This window comes from Callithrix jacchus, chromosome 1 (assembly GCF_049354715.1).
Source record: "Callithrix jacchus isolate 240 chromosome 1, calJac240_pri, whole genome shotgun sequence".
Lineage (NCBI taxonomy): Eukaryota > Metazoa > Chordata > Mammalia > Primates > Cebidae > Callithrix > Callithrix jacchus.
The window spans coordinates 122,021,220-122,049,215 of record NC_133502.1 but is presented as its reverse complement, the minus strand read 5'-3'; the positions used below and the strand labels follow the sequence as shown (position 1 = coordinate 122,049,215).

At 35.5% G+C, this 27,996-nt stretch overlaps 2 protein-coding genes across 8 annotated transcripts in view; one reads left to right on the top strand and one right to left on the bottom strand.

Annotated features, from left to right (window-relative positions):
- PSIP1 (PC4 and SRSF1 interacting protein 1) overlaps positions 1–20,219 on the top strand; it is a 48,160-nt gene extending 27,941 nt beyond the window's left edge. Inside the window, exons 7-16 of one of the 5 annotated variants that reach the window (XM_002742942.7) lie at positions 4,160–4,256; positions 5,303–5,378; positions 10,383–10,611; positions 11,799–11,917; positions 14,495–14,550; positions 15,093–15,163; positions 15,365–15,466; positions 15,581–15,794; positions 17,511–17,622; positions 18,700–20,219. In XM_002742942.7, coding sequence (XP_002742988.1) covers positions 4,160–4,256; positions 5,303–5,378; positions 10,383–10,611; positions 11,799–11,917; positions 14,495–14,550; positions 15,093–15,163; positions 15,365–15,466; positions 15,581–15,794; positions 17,511–17,622; positions 18,700–18,760 — 1,137 coding nt within the window. In that variant the 3' untranslated portion in view covers positions 18,761–20,219. The other 4 variants (XM_017973684.4, XM_008997204.5, XM_017973689.4 and 1 more) reach the window with 4 other exon arrangements.
- Positions 14,369–27,996, bottom strand: part of SNAPC3 (small nuclear RNA activating complex polypeptide 3) — a 55,163-nt gene continuing 41,535 nt past the window's right edge. For 2 of the 3 annotated variants that reach the window (XM_054256312.2, XM_078369557.1), the window contains 4 exons: positions 26,396–26,503; positions 23,862–24,453; positions 22,380–22,559; positions 14,369–16,139 (listed from right to left, as the gene is read on the bottom strand). In XM_054256312.2, coding sequence (XP_054112287.1) covers positions 24,306–24,453; positions 26,396–26,503 — 256 coding nt within the window. In that variant the 3' untranslated portion in view covers positions 14,369–16,139; positions 22,380–22,559; positions 23,862–24,305. Of the gene's footprint in view, positions 16,140–20,999; positions 22,276–22,379; positions 22,560–23,861; positions 24,454–26,395; positions 26,504–27,996 lie in introns of all 3 variants that reach the window. The other variant, XM_078369553.1, reaches the window with a different exon arrangement.

Below are 27,996 nucleotides of genomic sequence, written 5' to 3'. Positions count from 1 at the left end.
ATGGGTAAGGGGAAGATGAAGCACCCATGGGAATTGGATTGAAGATATATATTGTTCTGGTACCAAAGAAGGAAAAGATGTAAGTTACAGATGCAGTCTCTGGCATGAAGATAGGGTAATAGATGAGGTCAAAGGAGAATTCTTTATGGAGAGGATGCAAAAGCCAGAATCCTGAAAGAGTATGATGGAGAGAGGGGAAAGTTGCTGTGCGTAATTATGGCTGAAAATGGACTGTCAAGGGAAGATCTAAGATGGTATTAAACTAAACGGGGGGAGGAAGAATGTGCAGAATGAAGAGGTGGTCAGTAATGTCCTGATTTAGAGAGGGTTCCAGTAAGATACTTGTCAAATAGGCTCCTCTAGGAGACTTTAAGGTGAACTCCATTTAGTCAAATGGTAAGGACGGAAACTAGATTAAGGGGTTAGAGAATAAGTGTTTAATGGTAAAGTTACACTATGCTTTTGAAATCTTTGAAGGAAAGGAGAATGTGGCAACTTATTAGAGATTTTCATGGCTAAGGGAAAGTGTTAAAATGACAAAAGACGGTAGATGCCTTAACACTTTCTCTTTGCGAAACTGGGAAAGATCAAAGATGTGGAGTCAGTATAAATTATTTTATGTAAGTATGTGTTGGATGAGAAAGAATAGAGGGGACATTTGAAGGAACTGATTTAACAAGGAGGAGATAGAGGTTTCCGTCTTTTTTTTTTTTTAAGGCGAAGTTTCACTCTTTCACACAGGCTGGAGTGCAGTGGTGCAATCTTGGCTTACTGCAACCTCCACCTTCTGGTTTCAAGCAATTCTCCTGCCTTGGCCTCCTGAGTAGCTGAGATTACAGGCACGCACCACCACGTCTGGCTTATTTTTGTATTTTAGTAGAGATAGGGTTTCACTATGTTGGCCAGGCTGGTCTTGAACTTCTGACCTTGTGATCTACCTGCCTCAGCCTCCCAAAGTGCTGGGATTACAGGTGTGAGCCACCGTGCCCTGCTGGATGTTTCAATCTCTTTAACACTGAAGGGGAGGGATGGAGGAGGCAATGAAAATTTCTTGGAACACTAGGAAATTAAAGGAATTCTTTTCTACAGCCCTTTCTTTTTCTCCTCCACCCACATCAAAGCAAGACTTTGGATATGGCACAAGTCAGGAAGAATGGATTGACTCTTTATGTTAGCTGTTGATGGGATAAGAAGGCCTGATCAAATAGGGTAAAGTGACTTTGAGATCTCAACTGAGATTGCATAAAATGAATGCATGTTTGTACAGTTTTTTTTTTTTTTAATCAGGCCTCAGCAGCTGTGAATAGTAGAACAGAGAAGGTAGAATTGTATAGTAACCTCTCTGTTGAGGATTTGTGGGACAGATATAGCTAAATAATGATGTGGAGGACGTGCAAATGTGCTTAAATAGTAATCCCATAGAGAGGGGCGGGGGGGCTTTTTAGTTAAGATTGGAGAAGGTTGGTAGAGCTAGAAAGTGGGGTAAGAAATGAGAAAATGAATTAAAGGGTTAGAGGTCTCAGAGCAAGTAAAATAGAGAAGTAAGTCTGTAGTCTTAAGAGTTTAGAATTTTGTGTTTAGGATGTTTATTTAAGCATGTCCTAAATAAATTTAGAGAAAAAAAAGCTCTAAATGTGTATATTTCATGTAACTTCATTGGCCCTTTCTTTAGTAAAATACTTCTTATTCTTTGATTTTATTTTATTTTCATGAGGAATGGTTCTGACTTGCATGATTTTGGTATAATAGTCACAAACATATGCATGGTAGGGCTGATCTCTTAGTATCGGTTTTAATATATTTTTAATTATTATTATTGATGAACTTGTTACATTTATTGGTACCTCCTTAAAAGCCATCTCTTCTGCCTATCATTCTTTTTTTTTTTTTTGAGACGGAGTCTTGCTCTGTTGCCCAGGCTGGAGTGTGGTAGCAGGATCTCAGCTCACTGCAATCTCTGCCTCGTGAGTTGAAGTGATTCTCCTGCTTTAGCCTCCTGAGTAGCTTGGATTACAGGCGCCCGACTTATTTTTGTATTCTTAGCAGAGAGGGGTTTCACCATGTTGGCCAGGCTTGGTTTCGAACTCCTGTGATCCGCTTGCCCAGCTTCCGAAAGTGCTGGGCAGGATTACAGGTATGAGCCACTGCGCACAACCCTACCTATAATTCTTATTCAGTGTCTTGGTTTATTTCCAGAAAGTGTAAGTGAAGAGAGTTTTCTTTGCACCAAAGAATTGATCAGTTATAACTGAATTTTAGACAAATTATGCCCTCTTAACTCCTCAGTAGGAAAAGAGCTCTCAGTCTTGAGTTCTTAAGCTTTGTTACCTGGGGAGCTTTATAAAATCACTGATGCCTGATTTTCTGACTCAGACCTATTGAGTCAGGACTGGGGCAGGGCAGCTTGGTCTGTAAGTTCTTAAAATTCTAGAAATAAAATCTGAGCTAATAATGTTTAGGGAGGAATTTTCAGTGTTCTCTGAGAACAATTCAAGGGTTACTACCTTAGATGAGTTTTAATGATACTTTTAATATGCATCATTATGTTTCAGTTATTAAAAGAACTGTTCAAAAAACTAATAAACAGGTGCATTCTTAGAATTGGAATCGCCATATAGTTTTTTGTTTGTTTTTTGGGAGGGACAGTCTTGCTCTGTCACCCAGGCTGGAATGCAGTGATATGATCTCGGTCCACTGCAACCTCCACCACCCAAGTTCCAGCAATTCTCCTGCCTCAGTCTCCTACATAACTTGGATTACAGCTGTATACCACTGTGCCTGGCTGATTTTTTTGTATTTTTAGTGGTGATGGGGTTTCATCATGTTGGCCAGGCTGGTCTTGAACTCCTAACCTCAAGTGATCCACCCACCTCAGTCTTGCAAAAGGCTGGGATTACAGGTGTGAGCCACCGGGTCCAACCCTATATAGAGATTCGCACATTCTATATTGCCAATACCCATTCGTAATTATGCTCTTTCATAAAGTATCAGTTTATTGGTACCACCTTGTTGATCACTGGAAGTAAATGTATAAAGAATGATTCTCCACGTCCTTACCAACACTGGGCATTGTGTTTACAAATCAAATCATTGATGAAAAGGCAGTTTTTAATTTTTTTAATCAATGAGATTGGATTATGCATGTTTTGAATGCCATCTAGCTCTTATCTTTAGTAATACAGTTAATGCTGAATTCTAAATAGTTGGGGGAGATGGGGAAGTAGCCCATCATCTCCTCCTTTGGTCTTTCCTCCTTTTTTAATTATGATCAGTACTAACTGCTGCCTCATATTTACACTTTGTTTCTTTTTTTTTTTTTTTTGAGACAGAGTTTTGCTCTTGTTACCCAGACTGGAGTGCAATGGCATGATCTTGGCTCACCGCAACCTCCGCCTCCTGGGTTCAAGCGATTCTCTTGCCTCAGCCTCCCGAGTAGCTGGAACTACAGGCGCGCACTACCATGCCCAGCTAACTTTTGTACTTTTAGTAGAGAGGGGGTTTCACCTTGTTGACCAGGATGGTCTCGATCTCTTGACCTCGTGGTCCACCCGCCTCAGCCTCCCAAAGTGCTGGGATTAAAGTGGGATTAAAGGCGTGAGCCACTGCGCCTGGCCTACACTTCCTTTCTTATCTGTGCTTCTTAACCTTTGTTCCACTCTAATTAAATCAATAATACTGATTCTCATTTGGGGCCATTCTCTCCAGGAGAGTCAGATAAGCAATTACCAAAGGGCATTAGAGTTTGCACATGGTCAGGGGATTCCTTACTCTCTGCTAATAAGAATAACTCCTAGAGAACTGTTAGGTAACAGTCTCAGTTTAGAAATAAAATGTGTCTATATGAACAAAGAATTCGAAACAGCAATGTGTTAGTTGCAGTGTAATCACAGTTTACTTTGGTCTCCATGTTTCATCAAGAATATTAGATTTATTTTTACAAATGACTTCATTTCTAAGAAGTGCATTTTTTAAAGAATTGTTCACTAGAGTTATAAAACTAAGTTTGAAGATGTTACTCTGAGTTGATTGTTGGAAAATAACAAAGATCATGTAGAGGTTATACTTGAACTCACATTACCATAAACTGGCATATTTTTGCCATCGAATTAAACTTTGCCTACTATTTACTAAATAAGTTAATTAAATTTTTGTAATTCAGGCAGAAAAACAAGTAGAAACTGAGGAGGCAGGAGTAGTGACAACAGCAACAGCATCTGTTAATCTAAAAGTGAGTCCTAAAAGAGGACGACCTGCAGGTAGGATTACTGATGTTTAAATATCTGTTTGGCTTGCGATTAATATTACAGTCCATTTAAAGTGTTGCTGCCTCAAATAATTTGGATTGAAGTGAATAGGCAATTGATAATGTGTAACATACAGATTTCAAAGGACATAAATGTGATGATTTGTGCTCTGTTTCAAAGTATTTAAATTTGAAATAAACTTTGCTTTATCCCCATTATGTTTTCCCTAAATAGTGGTAAGAGAGGCGGTGGTGAGATTAAAATTATCATGAATAATGGGTTGATTTTACCTTTCACCTAAGAGTCATACTATTTCAAAATGGAGTTATAATCAGAGAATGAGTAACAGCATTTGATTAAAGCCATTAATATTTTAAATTACTGTTTTCTTTGTTGATAAGGGATTTTGATTTTTGCAGTATGCAGCTCTTTTCAGCATTGCCTGTTAAAAGTATTTTCTTAATTTGGCAAATTGGAAGTGTTTTGGAAGGATTTTCCTTATACAAAGTAAAAAAAGGAAATTAACCAAAATTGAATTTTTTTCTTTTTAATAGGATTCTTACTGAAAATGGGGGGTAAGATAAGTAATACCTGGAAAAGGAAAAAAAAATTTATTTACATAATATTTTGGAATTTAATATTGCAGTGGATCAAATCAATAGTGTTAGGAAACTCAGTGAATTCTGATATGAACTTCCAAAGATATGTAACTACATAAGTAATATTATATATTAATATTAAATATAAGTGCTACTTCCTATTCTAAAGTTGAATTTTGTGACATTACTGTTAAAACAATAGTGAAAAATGTTTTAAGCCCTCTCAGTCATAACAAGGACAATTTGAGGATTATTACTCTTTTTACCTCTTTATTAATTTTTGGTTATTGCTCATTTGAACCATGGTGGGGAAGTATTTTTAAAATTTAGAAATAATTGTATATGTAATAAGCTACTGATATTCTTATATAGTATGTATCATTTCTAATCTTTATATCTGAGATTTATATCTTAAAGAGAAACTAGTAGTTACTGATTTTTTTTCCATGTGAATATTAGCTACAGAAGTCAAGATTCCAAAACCAAGAGGCAGACCCAAAGTGGTTAAACAGCCCTGTCCTTCAGAGAGTGACATGTGAGTTTATTTTTAATGTATAATTAGTTATGCAATAAATGAGACATTTGACTTTAAACAAGCACGTATCTCTTTGCATTTTTATCAGTTTTCTCTTACAGGATGTTTGTTGTTTTGCTCTTTGTTAAAATTATAGGAAAAACTGGAAAAATTTTGTAAAATAAAAATTGGTAGAGGATGGCTATTTATCATTTCATTAATTGAAGACTTTTTGGTATATCAATTTATAAAGATACTTAGATCAAGGTCAAATATGTAATAGAGAAATTGGGCAAGATGGTATGTTTGAGGAACTTTAGTATATATTTGAAGCTATAGCACATTTTTTGTTTTTTAAAGATGTCATTTCACTCTGTCACCCAGGCTGGAGTGCAGTGGTGCAGTCGCACACTGTAACCTAAAACTCCTGGGCTGAAGGGATTTTCCCACTTTATCCTCCCAAGTAGCTGGGACCACAGGCATGTGCCACCACACCTGGCCAATTTTTTTTTTTGATGAGACTGGTCTCGTCATCTTGCCCAGGCTAGCCTCAAACTCCTGGGCTCAAATTATCCTCCCATCTCATCCTCCCAAAGTGCTGGGATTATGGGCATGAGTCACTGTGCTGAGCCTACTAATCTTTTTTTATCTCCTCTAGAATAGGTACTTTATTTAAAAATAGGGTTATAATAATTGTTGTGTGTAAATTTAATTTTGAAAGCTTTTTAGTATAACTACTCGGATATCTGGGGAATTATGAGGTTTTTTTTGTTTTTTTTTTGCATTTTTCTCTTGCTGCCTTTTCTACTTGGTGTCCTTTTTACTTTGGCTTTTTGGGGAATCTTTGCCAGAAGGAATAGACAGGATATTTAGACAAAGAGGGAAAAACTTTATATAGCTGTTGTGTTTAAAGATTTGAAATGCTTAAGTGGGGTGTGTCTGTTAAGCATAGATTTACATTGTTTTGAATTAACTGATTACAGAAAATTCTAATTGTAGAACACTATTAGAGAATTGGTCTGTTTCAACCAAAATATATTTAAAGAGTTTTATTTTACTGCCAGTCTGTTTTACTTTCAAAAATAGTGGCACATATTAACAACATATTGTATAGTTCAAAATTACTAAGAGAATGGACTTCAAGGATTCTCAACACAAAATAAAAATATGTATGTGAGGTAGTATGTTAAATAGCTTGTTTAGCCATTCCACAGTGTATACATATATCAAAACCTTGTGTTGCACAGCATAAATACATAACGTTTTTATTTGTCAGTTTTTAAAAATAGTGGCAGAAAAATACAACATAGTTTAACTATTGTAGTGAAATTAAGAAATTGGGTACTAGGCTGGGTGTGGTGGTTTACACCTGTAATCCTAGCACTTTGAGAGGCCTTGGCAGGTGGATCGCCTGAGCTCAGGAGTTCGAGACCAGCCTGGGCAACGTGGTGAAATCCTATCTCTACCAAAATACCAAAAATTAACAGGGTGTGGCAGCATGCACCTGTAATCCCAGCTACTCAGGAGGCTGAGGCAGGAGAATTGCTAGAACCTGGAAGGCGGAGGTTGCAGTGAGCTGAAATTGTGCTACTGCACTCTTCAGCCTGGGCGAGAGTGAGACTCTGTCTCTCAAAAAAAAAAAAGAGAAATTGGGTACTTAAGAGGTGAGTTTGCAGTCATTCTCTAGGAAATCTGAAATTCTGCTGGAAAACAGTGTGAGATCCCTTTATTTTGGATATAATTAGTGTTCCCTGATTAGGTCCCAGTTTTTCCTGGGAGTATGCTTACCGCTCCGTTTATTTTCATGGCTTTTGGCTGATTCCTCTGGAACTTCTCTACTTTTTCGTATCATCCTTTGTTGCATCTGAAAAGGTCTTTGGAAAATACTGCCCTCCTTAGCAGTTCAGCAGCTTTCTCAGCCTGCTTTCAGACCATAGTGATCTGAGGGCCCAGCATTCCTTTTTAGGAACTTATCCTTATCTCACGTAATTTCTCTTGATCTCTGGTGTCACTTTTGGTAATATACTTTTTGTATGAGTATTTAATCTGGTCAGGTTCCTATGCAATTATTTCATTGATAAGAGTTTCTCAGACATGCTTATCTTTTTGTATTTAATAACAGATACTTTGAGTTTATAGGTTTTTCTGAGAAACTGTCCTTCAGGAATCATTTGTCCATCTTAAGGATTAAGGCAGTCCAATTTTAATTCTTAAGGATTGCAGCTATATCCTTTATAAGGTGTTTGACCCAGGCTATCACTCAATTTGAAAGTCCTAAGTCCTTCCTTGAAAATAGGCTAATCATTTTTGAACACATCTCTTTCTTGAACACCATCAAATTTATCTTGGTAACAGTCAGTTCATGCTACCAGTATTCTATTTTGATACTTCTTCACCCAAAGCCACAAGTTCATTGAATATATTTTCTTATTTTTTCTACGGTCCAACGGTTTTACCCATTGTATAATAATGTATTAGGTTTTCCAGTTTCCCAACCCCAAAGCAAGTGATACATGTTTTAGGTTTTTGGTCCTGATGTTGGTTTCTCTGTTAGTGAGCTTTTTCCTGAGGCAATGGACAACCCTAAAATAGCAGTAGCTTTTGCAACATTTCTTACTCATGCTATATGTAGGCTGGGTGTGAGCTGTAGCTACTCTTGGCTGTGTATCTGGGCACACACTCACTAGAATGCAGAACTAAACTGTATAAGCTCTTTTGAAATTTCTGCTCTTTACCATGAGAACAGCATGTGTCTGTTAGCGTCTGCTTCTTTGCCATTGATACTAATGGGACACAACAGTAAAATAGAGCCCAGAAGAGGTAAAAACCAACTGACAATCCTCAGAAACGGTTGTTAAAGCCCACTGAAGTATTTGGGGTTGTTTGCATTAGTCTTTGCTTATATTAACATATATTAAAAGATTAAGAAATTTACAAATATAACTTTGGTAATATTCCTTGTCCTGCTAAAAAGGGAAATTGTCACAAGTCTGCATTTCATGGAAGAACCACTGGGAAAGACTTAGTGGTAGCAAGCAGTGATAGTTTATGCGAGTTATTTGCTTTGGTGCTATTAGAAAAACCTTGAAATCTTTTTTTATGACTGTAGGATAGATTTTTAAAATAAATGCCTGAAGTCACTTTTTAAAGACTAGCTGCATGGGTAACCTACCATATGTATTTTATATTTCTAAGATCTCTTCTGTAAATGGATACATGATTTTAAAAACATTGTCATTATTGTTTTGTACATATGCAAATATATTGGTAGGATACATTGTTAGAAGCAGATTTGCTGGGTCACGGTATTTGTATTTTTTAATAGCTGTTTCCTTCCATACAGATGTAACATTTTTGGAAAAGTCATTGGCCAGTATTGTTTAAGAGACACAAATGCCTTTTTTTAATGTGACTCTGGTACCATTTTTAGGAAACTGATTATCGAAATATTTACATCAGTGGAAATACTGAAGAAAGCAAATAGTTTCACTTGCACGCTTTTACTTTCATTTATTAAAAGTACAGGATGGTTTTAATCTCATGGAGGCTAAAGTAAAAAAAAAAAAGGACCATTAGAAAATAAGAATACCCAATGATAATTATGTAATAAGGTTTTTTTTTTTTTTGAGACGGAGTTTCTCTCATTACCCAGGCTGGAGTGCAATGGCGTTGATCTCTGCTCACTGCAACCTCCGCCTCCTGGGTTCAGGCAATTCTCCTGCCTCAGCCTCCTGAGTAGCTGGGATTACAGGCATGCGCCACCATGCCCAGCTAATTTTTGTATTTTTAGTAGAGACAGGGTTTCACCATGTTGACCAGGATGGTCTCGATCTCTTGACCTAGTGATCCACCCGCCTCAGCCTCCCAAAGTGCTGGGATTACAGGCGTGAGCCACCGCGCCCGGCCTTGTAATAAGTTTCTAAAGGGGCAAAAGTAAATTTTTTCTTTTCCAATTTAATAATTCTTAAGTGGTTAAGGAATCACTTGTCTGTAAAGAGTTTTAACGGATTTGAAATTGAGGTATTGGGCTTTGTTATTTAAATGTTTGCATCAGCATTTTCTCATTTGTCAAATGGAAGAGGTTGAACTAAATGACATGAAGTCTCTGAGCTCTCAGATTCATTGATGTAATTGAATAATTTGTGAAAATCATAGTGAAATTCTTTGGACGGTAAAAAGGTTATAGTTTGTTTTTGTTTTTGTTTTTTTTAAAAATTTTTTAAAGATGGGGTTTCACCATGTTGGTCAGGCTGGTCTTGAACTTTTGACTTCAGGTGATCTGCCTGCCTTGGCCTTCAAAGTGCTTGGATTACAGGCATGAGCCACCATGCCCAGCCCTATGGTTATTGTTTTTAAACAGTTGTTCAAGCTTCAAGTTGAAGTATTGTAAAGGAATTGTTTTAGAAGAATATGAATCAACCACAGAAGTAATGAAGGTGGTTGGCATTTGCATAATTTGATTCTCCTAGAGCATATTTCTGTAGACCAATTTGCATAAATATGCAGCAGTAATTAGGATTCTTGAGCAGTTTAGGTAGTTTCTCTTGTTTTGTGGTGTCTGAAACTCAGTGGTAATGGGAATACCTAGGCACTAGTCAGCATAGCACTGTCTGAAAACATGCTTAACTGGCTGTATATTTACCATTATATGCTTAAGTTGGGACCCTTTTGCCCTGCAAAGAATGTTTCTTTGAGTTATAAAATGATCATATTTGATTTTACTTGCACAATTCCATTTGTCCTAATGTGTCTATTTTTTAAACATGATTTATTCTTAGCAATACATAGAATTTAAGTTCATAAGAGCCAGGTATTTGCCCACCTTTTATCTTCTAATTTATACCAAAAGGATGTTCTGTGACAGAATTTCTTTTATGATTGGATAGTGAAGACACTCTATTTAAGTTGTTTTAGATTTGCCTTTAAATAAAAAATTGATTACAGCTTACCGATATCTAAAATACTATTCACTTCACTAGAATATAGTTGAATGACAAATACACATTGTTATGCTCTCTGAAATAGCATTACTGAAGAGGATAAAAGTAAGAAAAAGGGGCAAGAGGAAAAACAACCTAAAAAGCAGTTTAAGAAGGAAGAAGAGGGCCAGAAGGAAGAAGATAAACCAAGAAAAGAACCAGACAAAAAAGAGGGGAAGAAAGAAGTTGAATCAAAAAGGAAAAATTTAGCTAAAACAGGGGTTACATCAACCTCCGATTCTGAAGAAGAAGGAGATGATCAAGAAGGTGAAAAGGTATAAAGTTTACATATATAAAATGACTGTTCTATTCTTAGTTTACATATATATATTTTTTTTCTTTTCTATTTTTTGAGATGGAGTCTTGCTGCATTGCCCAGGCTAGAGTATAGTGGTGCAATCTTGGATCACTGCAACCTGTGCCTCCTGGGTTCAAGCAGTTCTCCAGCCTCACCCACCTGAGTAGCTGGAAATACAGGCATGTGCCACCATGACCAGCTAATTTTTGTATTTTTAGTGGAGATGAGGTTTTGCCATCTTGGCCAGGCTGGTGTTGAACTCCTGATCTCAGGTGATCCTCCCATCTCAGCCTCCCAAAGTGCTGGGATTATTATAGGCATAAGCCACCGTACCTGACCATTGATGTATTTCCTAATTTTTACCTAGTTTAAAAGATTTAATATTTTGAGGGAGGTCTATAAATATCAATGACAGTTGAACTGAATTTGTTTACCTTTTTAAATGGAGTTGAATTAGCTATGTTACAAAGCATATTTGAAACATCCCTTTATTGTCCTCTAAATTTATCTTAATATTTTACGATTACAATCTGGAAATTAAATAAACAGTACCTTTCCAATAACTCCACTTGTCTAGAAAAGGTTAGCCTGTGTCCAGTGAAGGCAAATGTTAAAAGAGGTGGATTTATATAGAGACTTTTGTACCTCAAAGAAATTCTTAACACTCTTCAGGCCTGTTGTACATTTTATCAGTGGTATGTAACTTTATTTGGATGCCATAGTTGTAGAAAAATAAAAATTTTGTGTATAGCCTTAGAGATTTACAGATCTAGGTCATGTAAATTTTTTGTTTATTTTTATCCTATTTTTGGCTGATTTCTTAATCTTTTAGAAACAAAATTTTAAATTGGATACGTCGTGTAGTGTGCTTGTCACTACTCAAGTAAAATCACTGTAGAGAGGCAAACAGACTGACATACTTCATTTTATCCAAAGGACATCAGCTCTATAGCAGGGCAGAAAACAAGATGATTATTTCACGGTTATTAATTAAATTTGCAGAGATAGGTGTAATTCAGAGGCTTTTTTTAGGTTGCCAATTTTGAGTATATATCCCTTTAAAAAAAAAAAAGAACTAGCTTTTGCTTTTCTCCCAAGATTGTAATTTTGTAAGCACTAGTCACTGACTTTTTAGTTAACTGAACCATCCTAATTCTCAAACAGAAGAGAAAAGGTGGGAGGAACTTTCAGGCTGCTCACAGAAGGAATATGCTAAAAGGCCAACATGAGAAAGAAGCAGCAGATCGAAAACGCAAGCAAGAGGAACAAATGGAAACTGAGCAGTAAGTATTTTTTTTCCCTAATTTTGCGTTCTTTTTAAAGGCTAGCATGGAATTTTTAAACAATAGACTTTCATTTTCCAGACTTTATGAAGCCTTTTGAAGAAGTGACTTTTCCCATGTGTTAGAAAAATCTTCAGTATATGATGATGATCTTATTTCAGGCTTCATTCTTTTCTGAGAGGATGAAATTGAGGCAGTCACTCTGAATTATTTTTAAATTTAAACTGAAAGTGCAGATAGGATTTAATTGGAAGTGGCTTTTCAGGAAGCATACACATACTCTGCCATTTATTTGTATAATATATGCATAGGAAGAGTGGTGAGAATATGCTGGTGGAGAAAGAATGCAGGAAATTCCCTTTATTCATTATACCACCAAACAGGCCTCACCCTAAAGACCAGCAAAAGTAACAAAAGCACATTTGGAAACCCAGGAAGCCGGTAAAAGTATATCTAAAGGCTGACAGGGTGTATATTATTATATATGTGCAATATAAATTGAATTCAAAGCTGTTTTCTCTTAAATTTTGATACTTAGAGACAGTACTTGCCATGGGGAATTTCTTTCCCCTCATTATATAATTTTATTACTAGAAGGAAAAGTAATAGCAATGATGAACAGACTTTGCGTCTTTATTACATTTGCTTTCTTACTCATGTCACTTCTGAGTTCTCTGACATGCTTTTCTTTCCTTGTGAAGTGTCTTACATTCTGACTAAACTTTGTTTTGTTGTTGTTCAGTGAGGTGATTTTTAAAACATGCTCGAGGTCAGTAAGACAAAGTTAAAGATGAGTAGTGAACTATTCTTGAGTAATTTTGTACTTTTTTCTCTACATAATATATCCGTAAGCCAAAGTCTTTCTTCACAAGTACAGCATTTTACTCTGCTTTCTTAGTTTGGAGGATATACAAGTATTTTTAGCTGCTTGAGGGAGTAATTTAAATAATTTATCTAAAGCTCAGAAATATTACTCCCTCCAATCTGTTAGACTTTAAGCACTTCTGTAAATATTTAAGTTATTCTTTGTCACATCATTTTCTATCTTTTCACTGAAAAGTTGTTGGACTGTTTGTTGCTTTTGACTTGATTGTGCTCCAAAAATTAATATATAAAATTAGTTGTTACTTAGTATATGTAGCCCAACTCCTCTTTAGTATCTCAAAGTATCTTTATGTATTTCAGTTCTTTTGAATGTCCTCCAATGTAACTTTCTCAAATTCTAATATTTGTGTTTTCTTTCCTTCTCCTGTTATTACAAAACTTTGTACTTGGACAGTTTTGCTCTGTAAAGCATTTCAGATGCAGCTTGTATGAAATGCATTATGCAAAATAAAGTTTATTGTATTGTATTCCCAGCCAAACAACATGTAATCTACAGTAATAAAAAATATATCTCATTTTGGGCTCAAAGCATTAATCCAGTTACTGAAAAGAGAATACAAGTGGAGCAAACAAGAGATGAAGATCTTGAGACAGACTCATTGGACTGAATTTCCCCCTCCCCCCCTTGATGGAAGAATGTTCCAGATTCTAAATTGAGGACTTCATTATTAATGGCATTACTGTGTTATGATTGTTAACAAATTTCCTGGAAGGTACACACTACATACTAAGGTCGACCATCATTCCTGTTTTTTTTTAACCAAGCTTAAAATGAAGCTTTGTGTTTGAAAGTAATAACAAGCTCAGATGAAGATGGTGGTTGTACATTATTCATTTAGAAAATATAAAAATTCATTTTGTTTTGAAGCTAGGCATTAAACTGGAATAGCAGTTTTACCCCTGAGAATGGGGCCCTTCCCTTGACATTCCTTTGTTGTTTAATTCTTTAGAATCTTAATTGTTTTTTTAATCCTGAGAGATTAAATAGTAGTAGACTTGTTAAGAAAATGAAACTGTAACCAAAATTTTAAAATAAAGTTTTTTTAAAAAAAATACCTGATTTTTAGATATTTTTTGTTCTTGTCTATTTGAATTGGTTCATATGGCCTGAACTAGACATTAAGATTTCAATTTTAAGTGGTTATTTTTGTGAATGACAATAAAATGGTACCTTTTAATTTGTGAAATGTTAGTGGACATCATTTGAGTTTGATATATTGGCCAAACTTTTTAAAAGTATGGTATCTTAACTTTGAAGCTAACTACAAAACTCCTCAATTATCTACTCTTTGGAGACGTGGGCAACAATTAAATTGGTCTATTTTAACATGCTGCTTTTAAAAATAATTGATGTAGAAGCCGTTAAATATTTATAGGTATTCTCTTCCCACTGTGGCCTGTTTGTCCAGTGACAAATAGGTCATTTACCCTGAAATTGGTCATTTACCAACACACTATTATGATGTCACTGAAAAGTTAGATAGGATTTAATTTAGCATGTTGATTTGAATTTTGTTTGTATTTATACTATGGAATTGCACAGTTCTAAGAACTACAGTCAGTTCCTTTGCAGTCTAGGCTATTGATTTATTTTAAGGAAAACATTTTTAGCTTTTACATAGGGATTGTGGGCATTCAGTAATCAGTCACAAAGTTCCAATGTTTTGAAATATTTGTGTTAACATTTGATAGGCAGAATAAAGATGAAGGAAAGAAGCCAGAAGTTAAGAAAGTGGAGAAGAAGCGAGGTTAGTTATTTCACTTACTAAAATGTATAAAATTACACATGCAAAGGAAGTTATATAGACATAACTTTTTGTGTATTGGTGTTGGAATCACTTTACTCTTATATCCGACAAATATACTTTTGCAGGTCCCTAATGGGCTTTATATAAATTGCATTGTAATATAAGGATAATGTTTAATGCTCATTATTTGATGGTGTCAAATTTCAGTACACTTGCCGAAACCTGGATGCTTTCCCATTTCAGACAAATCTCTTGGGAAAAGCAGGTGTTTAGGAAATGGAAAGCAGAGGAGTTATTGGATATGGACTATTTGTTTTAGAAAAAAACACAGCCAGGTGGTGGTTTTATGCATTTACACTGTGTTGTTTTTCTCACCCAGACACAAAATGGCAATAACTAATTCTTAGTTAAGCTATTGTGTCTATCAGTGAGATTACTAAGAACTTTTTAAAAGGTCCACTAATTCATTATACTTAGCCTGTTTACAGAAATACTGATTTTAGAAAAACTGTTTACTGTTTTTCACATATTTTAATTTGTAGAAACATCAATGGATTCTCGACTTCAAAGGATACATGCTGAGATTAAAAATTCACTCAAAATTGATAATCTTGTAAGTGTTTAACTTCATTTACAACTACAGAACTGCATTTATAGCTACACCCTTTATTTTTCTCACATGATCTTATATGTAAACTTAAAAGGGATAATTACTGGTTATTTTGCACTACCTTATTTTTTTTAAGTGATCTTTAGAAACATTATAAATGTTATAATTAATTAACAGCTATGAAATTACTGTTTTGTCATGAAGGATGTGAACAGATGCATTGAGGCCTTGGATGAACTTGCTTCACTGCAGGTCACAATGCAACAAGCTCAGAAACACACAGAGATGATTACTACACTGAAAAAAGTAAGTGATTTCAAGTCATGTAGATTCTTTGAATTTTATCATTACTTCATTTTAAAATTGTTTAAATAAATCAATTAGGAAAACAGTGATGATGAATATATATTGTTTTCTCAGATACGGCGATTCAAAGTTAGTCAGGTTATCATGGAAAAGTCTACAATGTTGTATAACAAGTTTAAGAACATGTTTTTGGTTGGTGAAGGAGATTCCGTGATCACACAAGTGCTGAATAAATCTCTTGCTGAACAAAGACAACATGAGGAAGCGAATAAAACCAAAGACCAAGGGAAGAAAGGGCCAAACAAAAAGCTAGAAAAGGAACAAACAGGTATGTGATAAAAAGCTGACAATTTTATACCAGTTTTTAAACCATTTGCCACTGCTTTTAAAAATTGCTTTGATACATAGTCTCATTGTTAACACCACAGAAAAAGCATGTATAGGCAAAATGGTGAAAATGTGATGGGCTTATTAAGTACTAAAGCAATGTGCATTCAAAACAAAAGAATCATGTCAGTTTATATGAAAAAGAGACATCTGAGGCAAAAACCATTGATCATGAGGCAGATGACTCTGGAGAAACATTTTTAGAAAACCATCCATCACAATGCCTCCTCATCCCTAGAGGACCCACTTCCTAGTTGCTCAGCTGCTTCTGATGTTTTCTTCTCACCTAAAAAATAAAATAGCATATAGCCTTTTAAATTAAAACACAGCATCATAGGTGGAGACTAAACCTGCCATTACTTCTTGTTGTTAACAGCTGATACAGGTATTCTAGTGATGCTGCTATGCTGCTGAGTTATCCTGAACAGACTATCTCTTTACTGTATTAATGCCATGTCATAATTTTTACTACTCAGTACTTATGTGTGAATAAGTTTAAGAAAATTATTGCTTACTGGTAGCATATAAATTCAGTGAACAATGATAGTGCCAAGTGACCAAGATTGTCCACATGGGTAGCTAAGATATATCTTTGCTTTCTAATGGTTCTCAATGTACACAGACTTTCATACGTAAAATTATTAAAATTGTGTGAAACTACCTTTGGGCTATGTATATAGGTGCAACATGAGTGAATTTCATGTTTAGAGTTGGGTCCCAACCACAAGATAAACTGACATATGTGCAGATTATTCCCAAATCCAAAACAATTCTGTACCTTATCTACATTAAATGAGTCTTATAAAGCACTTAGATGTGTAGCATTTATGTAGAGCTTTTTCACTAAATTAGTATAGTTGAATCCTGCTAGTATTTATTAATAACAGTAGTTATTTTCATTTGTATTAGGAAAAATTTGTAATGTACACAAATAGAAGTAATTTCCCATGTCCCTGTCACTCAGCTTTGGCAGTTATTAGTATATGATCATTGTGCTTTTGTAGCCCATAGCTTTCTCTGTGCCTCTCTTGAAAATTATTTTACAACAAATTCCAGACATACCATTTCACTCATAAACATTTCAGAATGTATGTATGAAAGACTCTTAAAACAGAATCATAGTACCCTTATCAGCTCCTCCAATCTTGTTTTACTAAACATCTTCATGTCAGTTGCTTAAGGTAGAAGCTGACATTTCAAAAGCAGTTGGATGTTTTTTTTGTCTTTCTGTTGTTGCTTTATTAGGGAATAATGGGTCCCCTTAAAAAATTATTAATACAACTTATTTATTATGAACAAAAAGATCAATTAGGAAATATTCCTTTAACACATTTTATTCTAAAATACTAATATCTTTTCAAGTTTGATTCACATTGCTTTTTCGAAGTAGTAGAATAAATCAATATGCTAAGAATTGTAACACCCTGTAGTCTTCTTGGTAATAGTAACAACCAGAAAAATCAGATTAATAATCTACTTCCTGTACCCATAGAAACAGTTATCCTGCTTTTTATGATAACTTAGCTGCCCAAAGATTCTGGTGGTGATCCCCTTTCATTCAAGAGAGGGCTGTATTACAGTGCAATTTCAGATAAAAGACATCCGATTATTATTTTGTAAGCTTTAACATAGTTTTTCTATTGGATTCCTTCCCAAGGGTCAAAAACTCTAAATGGAGGATCTGATGCTCAAGACGGTAATCAGCCACAACATAACGGGGAGAGCAATGAAGACAGCAAAGACAACCATGACACCAGCACGAAGAAAAAGTAAGGAATAGGTTTTAATGGGTCTCCTAGTGTTTTTCTCACTCAAGTTTATAATCACAGTTGTGTTCCAGGGTTATTTTAATATAAGCAGTTATCTTTTGATGACTCAGTTCCTGAATTCAGTAAGTTGGAAATAAAAAAGGCAGAAGACTAAATATCTTTTATCTTCAATGACACTGCCACTGAATTCAGTGGAATGGAGCAAGCTGGGAACCCAGTTAAAGAAAATATTTGCCCCTGGACGACTTTTACTGAGATACTGTTAGTAATAACTTGGATTCACACTTTGTGAGAGGATAATTGTGAAAAATTAGATGGAGAATCACAGGCGATTTTATAATACCCACCAAAAATAGTTGAAATCTTGGCTTGTTCCATTGCATATTTGAAGGACTTAGAATGAGGCATTTCTTCTAATTCTGAAATTGAGGGAAATCTTGTCTCTATCAAACTTTTTTTTTTTTTTTTTTGAGAGTCTTGGTCTGTCACCTAGACTGGAGTGCAGTGGTACAATCTCAGCTCACTGCAACCTCCACCTCCTGGTTTGAAGCGATACTTCTGCCTCAGCCTCCCAAGTAGCTGGGATTACAGGCCTGCGTCACCATGCTCAGTTAAGTTTTGTAGTTTTTGAGTAGAGATGAGGTTTCACCATGTTGGCCAGGCTGGTCTTGAACTCCTGACCTCAAGTGATCTACCCGCCTTGGCCTCCCAAAGTACTGGGATTATAGGCAGGGGCCATTGCACCCGGGCAACCTGTTTTTATTAACGTTTTAAAATATGTTGATATCACAGATACAAAACATTGTTATTTTCTTTAAGAGAATTTACTTTTAAGCTAGAAATGATGAAAAGGCTTGGTCCAAGCACTTTTCCTGAGTTATTTTGCTTCATGTGCATATTACTTTGGGAAGAAGGTACAACATGGTAGAATACAATTCTCAAGAAGAAAAATTGACTTTTAATAAAAAGTCAAGTTTTTTGGTTTGGTTGGTTTCAGTCTTTTCATGATTTAAAAAGTTCATCATCAGAACAGAGTCCTAATTCCAGTTGTTGTACCTTTCTTTCCCTTTTCTTCAGGCCATCCAGTGAAGAGAGAGAGACTGAAATATCTCTGAAGGATTCTACACTAGATAACTAGGTTGACATACCTGGATATAGAGAACACTTAAGAAGTTTGTAATGGTTTCCATTTGAAATAGACTGCTGAAAGTTTTAAATTTTTATAAGCATAGGTTTTGATGTTGAAAACTTGTTTTGTGGGAAAAAAATCCCTCTCTTTGTTTTAAAGTAAACATTATTGCTAAGTGTACTTGTGCAGTATTAACAGCTACATTATACAGTAAATGTGAGGTAAAATCCATTGTTAAACTGCTTTTCCAGACATGGTTGTAGCATATTTTCAATTAGTGTGTGTTTGTTATTGTGTAATTGATAGAACAAAGTTACCTTTTTAAAACTACTTGTATAAACCTTTCCCCCTTTCCCAAATACTGTGGGTTTTGTGCATAGTTTTTACAAACCTTGGATTTACCAGACTGTCTTTTCACTGTTTGTGGGTTTTGTAGAAGTTGAGCATTTTTATGGTAGATAAAATGTTACTTCTATACAAGTACTCACTCCCTTTTTATCAAAAGTTAACTTTAATCTCAGTCTACCTTGTGCTACATTATCTGGCTTCTTTGGAACAATGTGTGGTCTGTATGGTTTTTTTTGTATGACAACTAGTTAACCAACTGACATTGAACTGATTGAGAATTCTATAAATTATAAAACTTATGTTAATTTTTGAAAGTAATTTAGTTTTGTGGCTGGGCATTCAGGGAAGTCATATGACTTCTCTGCAGATAACAGACTGGGTTTATATAGGAATGAATCTGGCTTTAGGGTTAAATCATTTAAGGTCCTTTTACAGGCAGGCACTAGTAATTAAAACTGGAAACTAAAGTTTATTTTTGAGAAATGGCTGAAGTTTCTATGTTGTTAAAAATTCCTTTAGGAAGTCACTAAATAATTGTACTTAATTGGAAGAAAAAAATCCATGATGCTTACACAGTAAATATAAATAAATGCTATTTAAGGAAATTTGCCTATTTGAAAGCATGGCTATATTAGAAGTTTTATTTTCATTTCTAGATTCCAAAAATAGAAACATCAGTTGTTCCAACATAGTACTTTGATAGTCTGTACATTGATATGTATGGACGAAATCAGGGTGAGACCAATGTTACAAAATTTAAGGGTATGTTAACTAAAGGGATAGCATTTCTAAAATATTTCGAATATTAGGTCATTTAGCATTTTTCAATAAGTACGCTACTCATGTTTTGAAACTATGAATATGGAAAAATGGCTTAGCAGCATCTATTTATGACACTGTATGGTTAACCCTCTGGGATAACTGTTTTCATCTACAGAATTGAATTTTTTTTTTCTAAGAGGTCTTACAGTGGAACTAAGAATCACTGTTTTGAGAGAACCTGCATATATACCAGTCATTATCTATTTGGTCCTTATACAGTTTTAACTTAGATTTACTCTAGTTAAGCCATAAGTTTCAACGTGTAAACTTGTTTTGATTAAAGAATTTTTCTATCAAACTCTTCTGGTAAATTACTTTCTTGCTACTTACAAGAATAAGTGAGGGAATGCTGGGTTTGCTGCCAAGGAAATAATTTCTTAGTTAACTGGTCACAGAGGCTGTATTGTTTTGGGAAACCAGGGTATAACTAAACAGTACGTTCCAGATGATAAAAATAAAGGAAATGTTATTGATCTTTTGTTCACCCTCCCTTTTTTCCCATAACCCACCAGATCTATAGTTTTACCAAGAAGCCATAGAATTTTCAACTTCTAGAGATATAGCATCATTCTCATAATTCATGTCTGCTTGTACAGGCTGACCTTGCTCTAACTAACTAGTTAATGCATCTTCACTTCAAGCATTATTGCCTTTTCTTTAGTCATAACCCTCAAGAAATTTGCTTTGTCAAAGGCTGGCTTACAGATAACTATCATTCTCAGAACTCCTGATAATTATTCATAGGAATTAAGAACTTTTAGGATCACTGAAATTGTTCACTGGCTCAATTTAAGTTGTGCCTGTGGTCAGAACTTCACAATGCATCATGGTGCCAAGAGAGAATTTGGAGATAGCAAAAAAAAAAAGGTATGTGTAATAGGTAGTTTTAACACCTATTTTAGGCTTGTCTGTGTGTGTGCGTTTTGATCAATGGATAAAAGTCATACATCAGCCAAGCGCAGTGACTTCATGCCTATAATCCCAACACTTCAGGAGGCCGAGGTGGGTGGATCACGAGGTCAGGGGTTTGAGACCAGCCTGGCCAAAACCCCATCTCTACTAAAAGTGCAAAGATTACCTGGCCATGGTGGCATGTGCCCATAATCCCAGCTACTTGGGAGGCTGAGACAGGAGAATCGCTAGAACCTGGGAGGCAGAGGTTGCGCCACTGGACAGCCTGGGCAAAAAGCAAGACTCCATCTCAAAAAAAAAAAAAAAAAAAAATCATACATGACTGAGCAGAACTGATTGTTGAAGTTTTCTTAGCTGTTTGGAGAAACAGCAGATACATCCATCTGAATCCAAGAACTTATTGGACTTGGTATGATTGGAGAGGACAATACACTTTATAATTACTATTATATTCAATGATTTTCAATAATATGATGCTAGATTTTGCTGATACAGTACTGCTGTCTGTTTTCCTACTCACATACACTTACCTGGTTACGGATGTCAGGTTAAGATGAAGTCTGCCTCTAATCCTGTATAAAAGCAAAGTTAGCAGGGTGCTAACTTTATTTTGTGCTCTAATGGAAATAGCAAACCCGTATCATTAAACTCTTTAGAAACAAAGAAGCTGGTATAATAGGCAGACTGAGGACTGAAATGTTTGTTTAAAGAAAGAGCTTTTGCTTCTCTCACATACTTTGTCCACATGCATCCACTATTATATAAAAGTCAAATTCAACCACCAAGGAGGTTGACTGACATGTTCATGACAACATTTTCAACCTGTCTATCTTCATTGATGTTACATGTAATTTGACAGGCATGTTATATTTGATTGAAATAAGTATAAAGAAAAGCTGTCTTGAAAAAAAGAAAAGCTGTCTTAAATCAGGGTTTCATAGCTCCAGAAATATACAAAGTTAGGGATTTCCTTGGACTTGAACTTGGTGGGATACCTGTATAACTGATAGATAATAACATATGGGCAAACTGAGAGTAACCTGGTTGGTTAACTTTTCACCTCAGTTTCACTAGAAACGATAATAGGTCTTTGATGAACAAGTTAGCCCTTATTAAGAACTAGTAGACTAACATTCTCAAATAATAAAACAAGAATCCAGTAGTAGAAATGTTTTAACTGGCATATTTCTTCTTTGTCCACTAAAATGAATTGACACTACACATGGAATAATGCATTATGGCAATAATTAACTTTGTGGGTTTGGTGTTTTGAGAGTATGAAATGAAGATGAATAAAATGTCCTTGCATATTCATGTAAGAGCTATAAGGAATGCAGTATTGAAAAGGAATCAAAACTTTTACCTGTGGAATTTTAGGGTTGGGTAAATCATTCATTTATCTTTATGATTTGCCGGCAGTTACCGATCTGCTCAATTTAGCACTGTTGTATACAAGAAAGTAAAAACTTAGGTACAACTCAGCCTCTGAGTTCTCTATACTGATCTGTGTATGGACTGAATCAATGAATGATAGCACTAGACATACCAGAAACAAGTGCTTGTCATCTCCAAGCCATGGACTTAACTGGATATGTGGCATTTAAGTCCATAAAACATACTTCACTGTCAATCTTTTAAACATATAGGCTTATAGGTTTCATCAGTTTTCCATTTATATGATAAATGTCTGTTCTTAGCCATCCAGATAGTCAAATTTAAATATAACCTAGGAGAGAGAAAACTTTATTTTAAATGATGCATTTAAAATCTACAGTATTTCTAAAGTTTTTTAAACAGTATTAAATTTTCCATCTGTAAAGGTTTCCAGAAAGTATTTGAATATAGATAGCTATAAATTTATCTGATGGTCTAGACCTGAGAATAAAAAGTTTCTTTTGCTGGGTGCTATGACTCATGCCTGTAATCCCAGCACTCTGGGAGGCCAAGGTGGGTGGATCACATAACGTCAGGAGTTCGAAACTATCCTGGGCACGTGGTGAAACCCTGTCTCTACAAGAAATAAAAAAATTAGCCCAGCATGGTGGCATGTGCCTGTGGTCTCAGGAGGCTAAGGTGGGAGGATCACCTGAGCCTAGGGAGGTCACGGCTCCAGGGAGCCAAGATCACATCACTGCACTCCAGCCTAGGTGAGAGTAAGACCATATTTCAAAAAAACAAGTTTAAAAATTAAAAGTTTTTTTTTTTTTTCTCAGAATAAGATGAGAACAACTAGGATTATTAAAGTAAGGGGACCAGAAGAATGGAAGACCTGGACCAGAAAACCTTTTCTTTTTGCTTACAGAATATTAGCATCTATCCAGTAGTACCATTACTGAAGAGTAAGTGAGCCAGAACTCGCAATCAATTAACATCTTGATTTTTCCATGTTTTTACAGTCATATGAAATCTGCTATTGTTTTTTAAATCATGGTATTAAATTGACATATTTTCAACTCATAGCATTCATAAAGCTTTTATCAAGAAATAAAGCTTCAAGTTAATGTTGAAGTACATTAACTTCAATGTTAATGTTGAAGGAGTTATGAGTACATACTCAAGATCTTTTTACATTAATTATTCACATAGTCTTACTAACATGTCTGTGTACCTAGTTTCCTTCAAAACAAAACCTAACATTACTAAACAGCACACTACAAATTACCCCAAAGCATCCAGGCACGATGGCTCATGACTAATCTCAGCACTTTGGGAGGCTGAGGTGGGAGGACTGCCTGGTCAATATGGTGAAGCCCCATCTCTACTGAAAATACAAAAATTAGCAGGGCATGGTAGCAGGCGCCTCTAATCCCAGTTACTTGGGAGGCTGAGCAGGAGAATCGCTGGAACCCAGGAGGCAGAGGTTGCAATGAGCCGAGATTGCGCCATTGCACTCCAGTCTGGGCGACGAGCAAGACTTCGTCTCAAATAAATAAATAAACCCAACGCTATTAATTTTGTCTTATTTGTAAATAATTCATTATTAGTTTCCCTAATTTCCATTTCCAAAAGATGTTTAAAGGATCTTTACCTTGGAAGCCTCATGGTAGAGGGTGTAGCTCTCACATTCTTCAAAGAATTTTCAAAACACTTCTACTACTTGATGTATCATTATTCTATCTTTAGCAAAAACACTGGACAGAGATGAATAGGGAAGGCATGGATTAAGTGGAAAGAATATGTGTGACTGACAAAGGATTTATAGCCAAACTACATAAAGTAATACAACTTAACTCAAAATGGGTAAAAAGCACTAAATTAAAAAATACACTTTGGAATAAATATGAAATTAATATGTTATTAACATTTAAATACAATCAGAATATCTGTGATTTGAACATTTTTTTTTTTTTTTTTTGGTAGCTTTAACAGACTGTTCAAAGTTGATCCTGTTCCTCAGTGGCGTTTCTTAAAAATAAGGTAACTATCCAAGAGAACATTACTTCATGAGGGGGTACTTTTGTGTGTGTATCTATTAATTAAAGGTTCCAGGATCAACATATGGATAAGCAAGGAATTCCCCCAGTTTGTTGCCTTCTGAATCATAGTGGAGCATTCGGAAGCAAACATCACAAAAGAAACATGGGTCCTCTGGTGCAAAACTGTCATTGTTCGTCACCCATCTGTAGTTTTTAAAAAAAGAAGTACATCATTACAATCAAATTTTCCATATCTTAACATGCTTTAAGTTATGACTTGTAGTAATCTGTAAATATAACATTCCCACTATTTCCTTATCAGTCTGTTATTAATACATAATAATCCTTTAAATAATTTTGTTTACAGATAGAAATACATCACCACCGATACTCTCTCTACAAAGCAAAAGCGCATCTAACTTTAAGAAATATTCCAGAGGCTGGGTGTGGTGGCTTGTGCCTGTACTCCCAGCAGTTTGGGAGGCTGAGGTGGGCAGATCACCTGAGGTCAGGAGTTCAAGACCAGCGTGACCAGCATGGAGAAACCCTGTCTCTATTGAAAAAAAATACAAAATTAGCCATGTGTGATGGCTCATGCCTATAGTCCCAGCTACTCGGGAGGCTGAAGCAGAAGAATCGCTTGAACTCAGGAGGTGGAGGTTGCGGTGAGCTGAGGTTGCACCATTGTACTCCAGCCTGGCCAACAAGATCAAAACTCTGTCTCAAAAAAAAAAAAAAAAATTGCAGAATGCTGTTTCTCTGTAATATCCTTAAAGGAAGAATATAAATCTACTTGAAAGCATGACACATTTGCCATGACATACCTATCCTCCAAGTATGAATATGGTCATTTTCTTCTCACAGACCATTTTGAAAACCATAACAAAATTAGATGCTATAGATCTGATACACTTTTGCTTAATTACCTTCTTAACTGATAAATGAGTCCTGGTTAATTTGAAAACTACAACTCTTTTTACCTCTAGAGCTAAAGATTATGTTACAATATGAAGTACATGCAAAGAGCAATTTGGGCAACATTAATCAACCAAAATGCTGAATAGCATGAAGATGCTATTATATAGGATGTTTGAATTCTGTATCTCATGAAATGTTTACCTTTAACATTATTTTCACTTTAATCTGATTAATCATGTTTCCTACCGATCTTTTAGAAAAGAATATTGTGGGAGGGCAAAACAGACTGAAGATACAGGTTGAGTATCGTTTGTCTGAAACGGTTGGGACCAGAAGTATTTCAAATTTTTTCAGATTTTCTTCAGATGTTTGAATATATTATGCATATGCTTACTGGTTGAGCATTCCAAAACCGAGAATCTGAAATCCAAAATGCTCCAATGATCATCTGAGTATCATATGTTAGCACTCAAAAACTTTCAGGTTTTAGATTTCTGATTCTTGGAATGCTCAACCTGTACTAAATTCTCTTTCCTCCGAGTGGCTTTCAGATGTTATTTTATAGAGATGTTATTGCTATGTTTTCCAGGCTGGTCTCCTGGCCTCAAGCAGTCCTCCCACCTCAGCCTCCAAAATCAATGAACTTTTTTTACTGACCCACAGTAAGAAATGCCTAATAATCTAAACACATATAATCACATAAAGTAAAAAATTTTATAACTGTATTTTAACTTCATATGCTATGGTATTTTTTTTTATTGAGAAGCTGGGGGATAAAGCTGATTATGTAAACTATATAGACAAGAGGCAGAAAGAACATAGCTCCCTGAGCATTTTGGCTTAAACAAGGTTTTCTTTCTTTAGACTTCCCAAAATCCCTTTATGGTACACTGTGACCATCTAAGAGGGAGTTATTGTACAGAGCATTTCCTGAATGTATTCTATCAGAAAATCCGTGCTTTGCTTAACACTACTACCTTTTATTCATTAGCTGTATACATTTTACAAGCCTGAAATTTGACCTACCCCTGACTTGTGTACATATATACTGTTTAACAAAGTTTTAACTCACTCAACTGTTTTTGATTTTGTGGCACTTCCCTACAAGATAATACTTCATATTTATAAACTAAAGTGCAAAACTTCTTAGATCCAGAATGGAAAATAAATACCCAAAGTCAAAATAAAACTACCATTTCTCAGATTGAAAAAATACATTATCACTCACCTAGCTGTATACATTTTACAAACAAAACATTTTCTGGTCCATAGCCAGTGCTTCTTGATAAGAAGGGGATACAGTGTCCTATCCAAGCAGTCATCATGATGCACAAGCCTTTTGTTCATGGGAAAATAAAGATATTAAAGTGATAAATATTAAGTGACAAATTTTTATGTGCTATTAAATATATCTGCACCCGAGTATTAGGAAAATAGGTATTTTCAATTTTTCCTTTCAAGACATTGCTAAATTACCTTTTATGCCATGTTTGACCAAATTGTGTTCCACAAAATAACTTTCTCCAAGAGCATTTTGGATTAAGCAAGGTTTTCTTTCCTTAGACTTCCCAAATTCCTTTACCGTCATGTATACTGTGACCCCCTAAAGAGGGAGTTACTATGTAGAGCATTTCTTGAATGTATTCTATCAGTGAATCCTTGCTTTGCTTACCACTGGTACCTTTTATTTATTTATTTTTGAAATGGGGTCTTGCTCTGTCACCCAGGATGGAATCGTGGCATGATCATGGCTCACTGTGGCCTCAAACTCCTGTGCTCAAGCAGTCCTCCCACCTCAGCCTCTCCAGTGGTTGGGACTACAGGCATGCACCAACCACACCCAGATAATTTTTAAAATTTCTGTAAAGACGGTCTCACTATGTTGTCCAGGCTGGTCTCAAACTCTTGGCCTCAAGTGATCTCCCACCTCAGCCTCCCAAGGTGCTGGGATTACAAGTGTGAGCCACCACACCTGGCTAACATTTAGTACACCATAATGAAACATAATTTGAGCAAAGCTACTCAGTGATATTTTACCGAGATTAACTGGTTGTTACAATGTGGCTCTTATTTTTTTCATGTCCCCTTAAATCTAATTCTTACTCTTGGTACAAGATGAATTGGTAGAATCTTAGTTTTAAGTGTCAGAATTATGAAACCTATAAGAAGTTTCATAATTTTTATTAAAAAATAAATGGAAGTCAATCTCTATTCTGCCACTAATCAGCTCCATGGCTGTGGGTAAATCCTTTAAATCATAATAGACTTCAGAGTATTCTGAAAAATGAAAGGACTATACAAAATTATTCTAAAGATCTCTAACAATACTAAAATTTGATTTTGTTTTTTAAATTAAAACTTCACCATCAGAAAATGATTACCTTTTGAAAGTTGGTATTAGGGAATGGCACTGAATGATTAAATCCACCTGTAAGATGAAAATAACTTCTCTAAACTGCCTTTTAAAAAGCTCTACATTGCATACTTTTTTTTTTTGGAGACAGAGTCTTGCACTGTTGCCCGGGGTGGAGTGCAATGGGGCAATCTCAATTCACTGCAACCTCCATCTCCCAGGTTCAAGCAATTCTCCTGCCTGAACTACAGGGGCTCACCACCAAGCCTGGCTAATTTTTTGTACTTTTAGTAGAGATGGGGTTTCACTATGTTGGCCAGGCTGATCTTGAACTCCTGACTTTGTGATCTGCCCACCTCGGCCTCCCAAAGTGTTGGGATTACAGGCGTGAGCCACTGTGCCTGGCCTGCATACTCTTAATAAATGTAAACTGTTTAAAAAATAAAAGGGGAGACGTGGTGGCTCACATCTGTAAT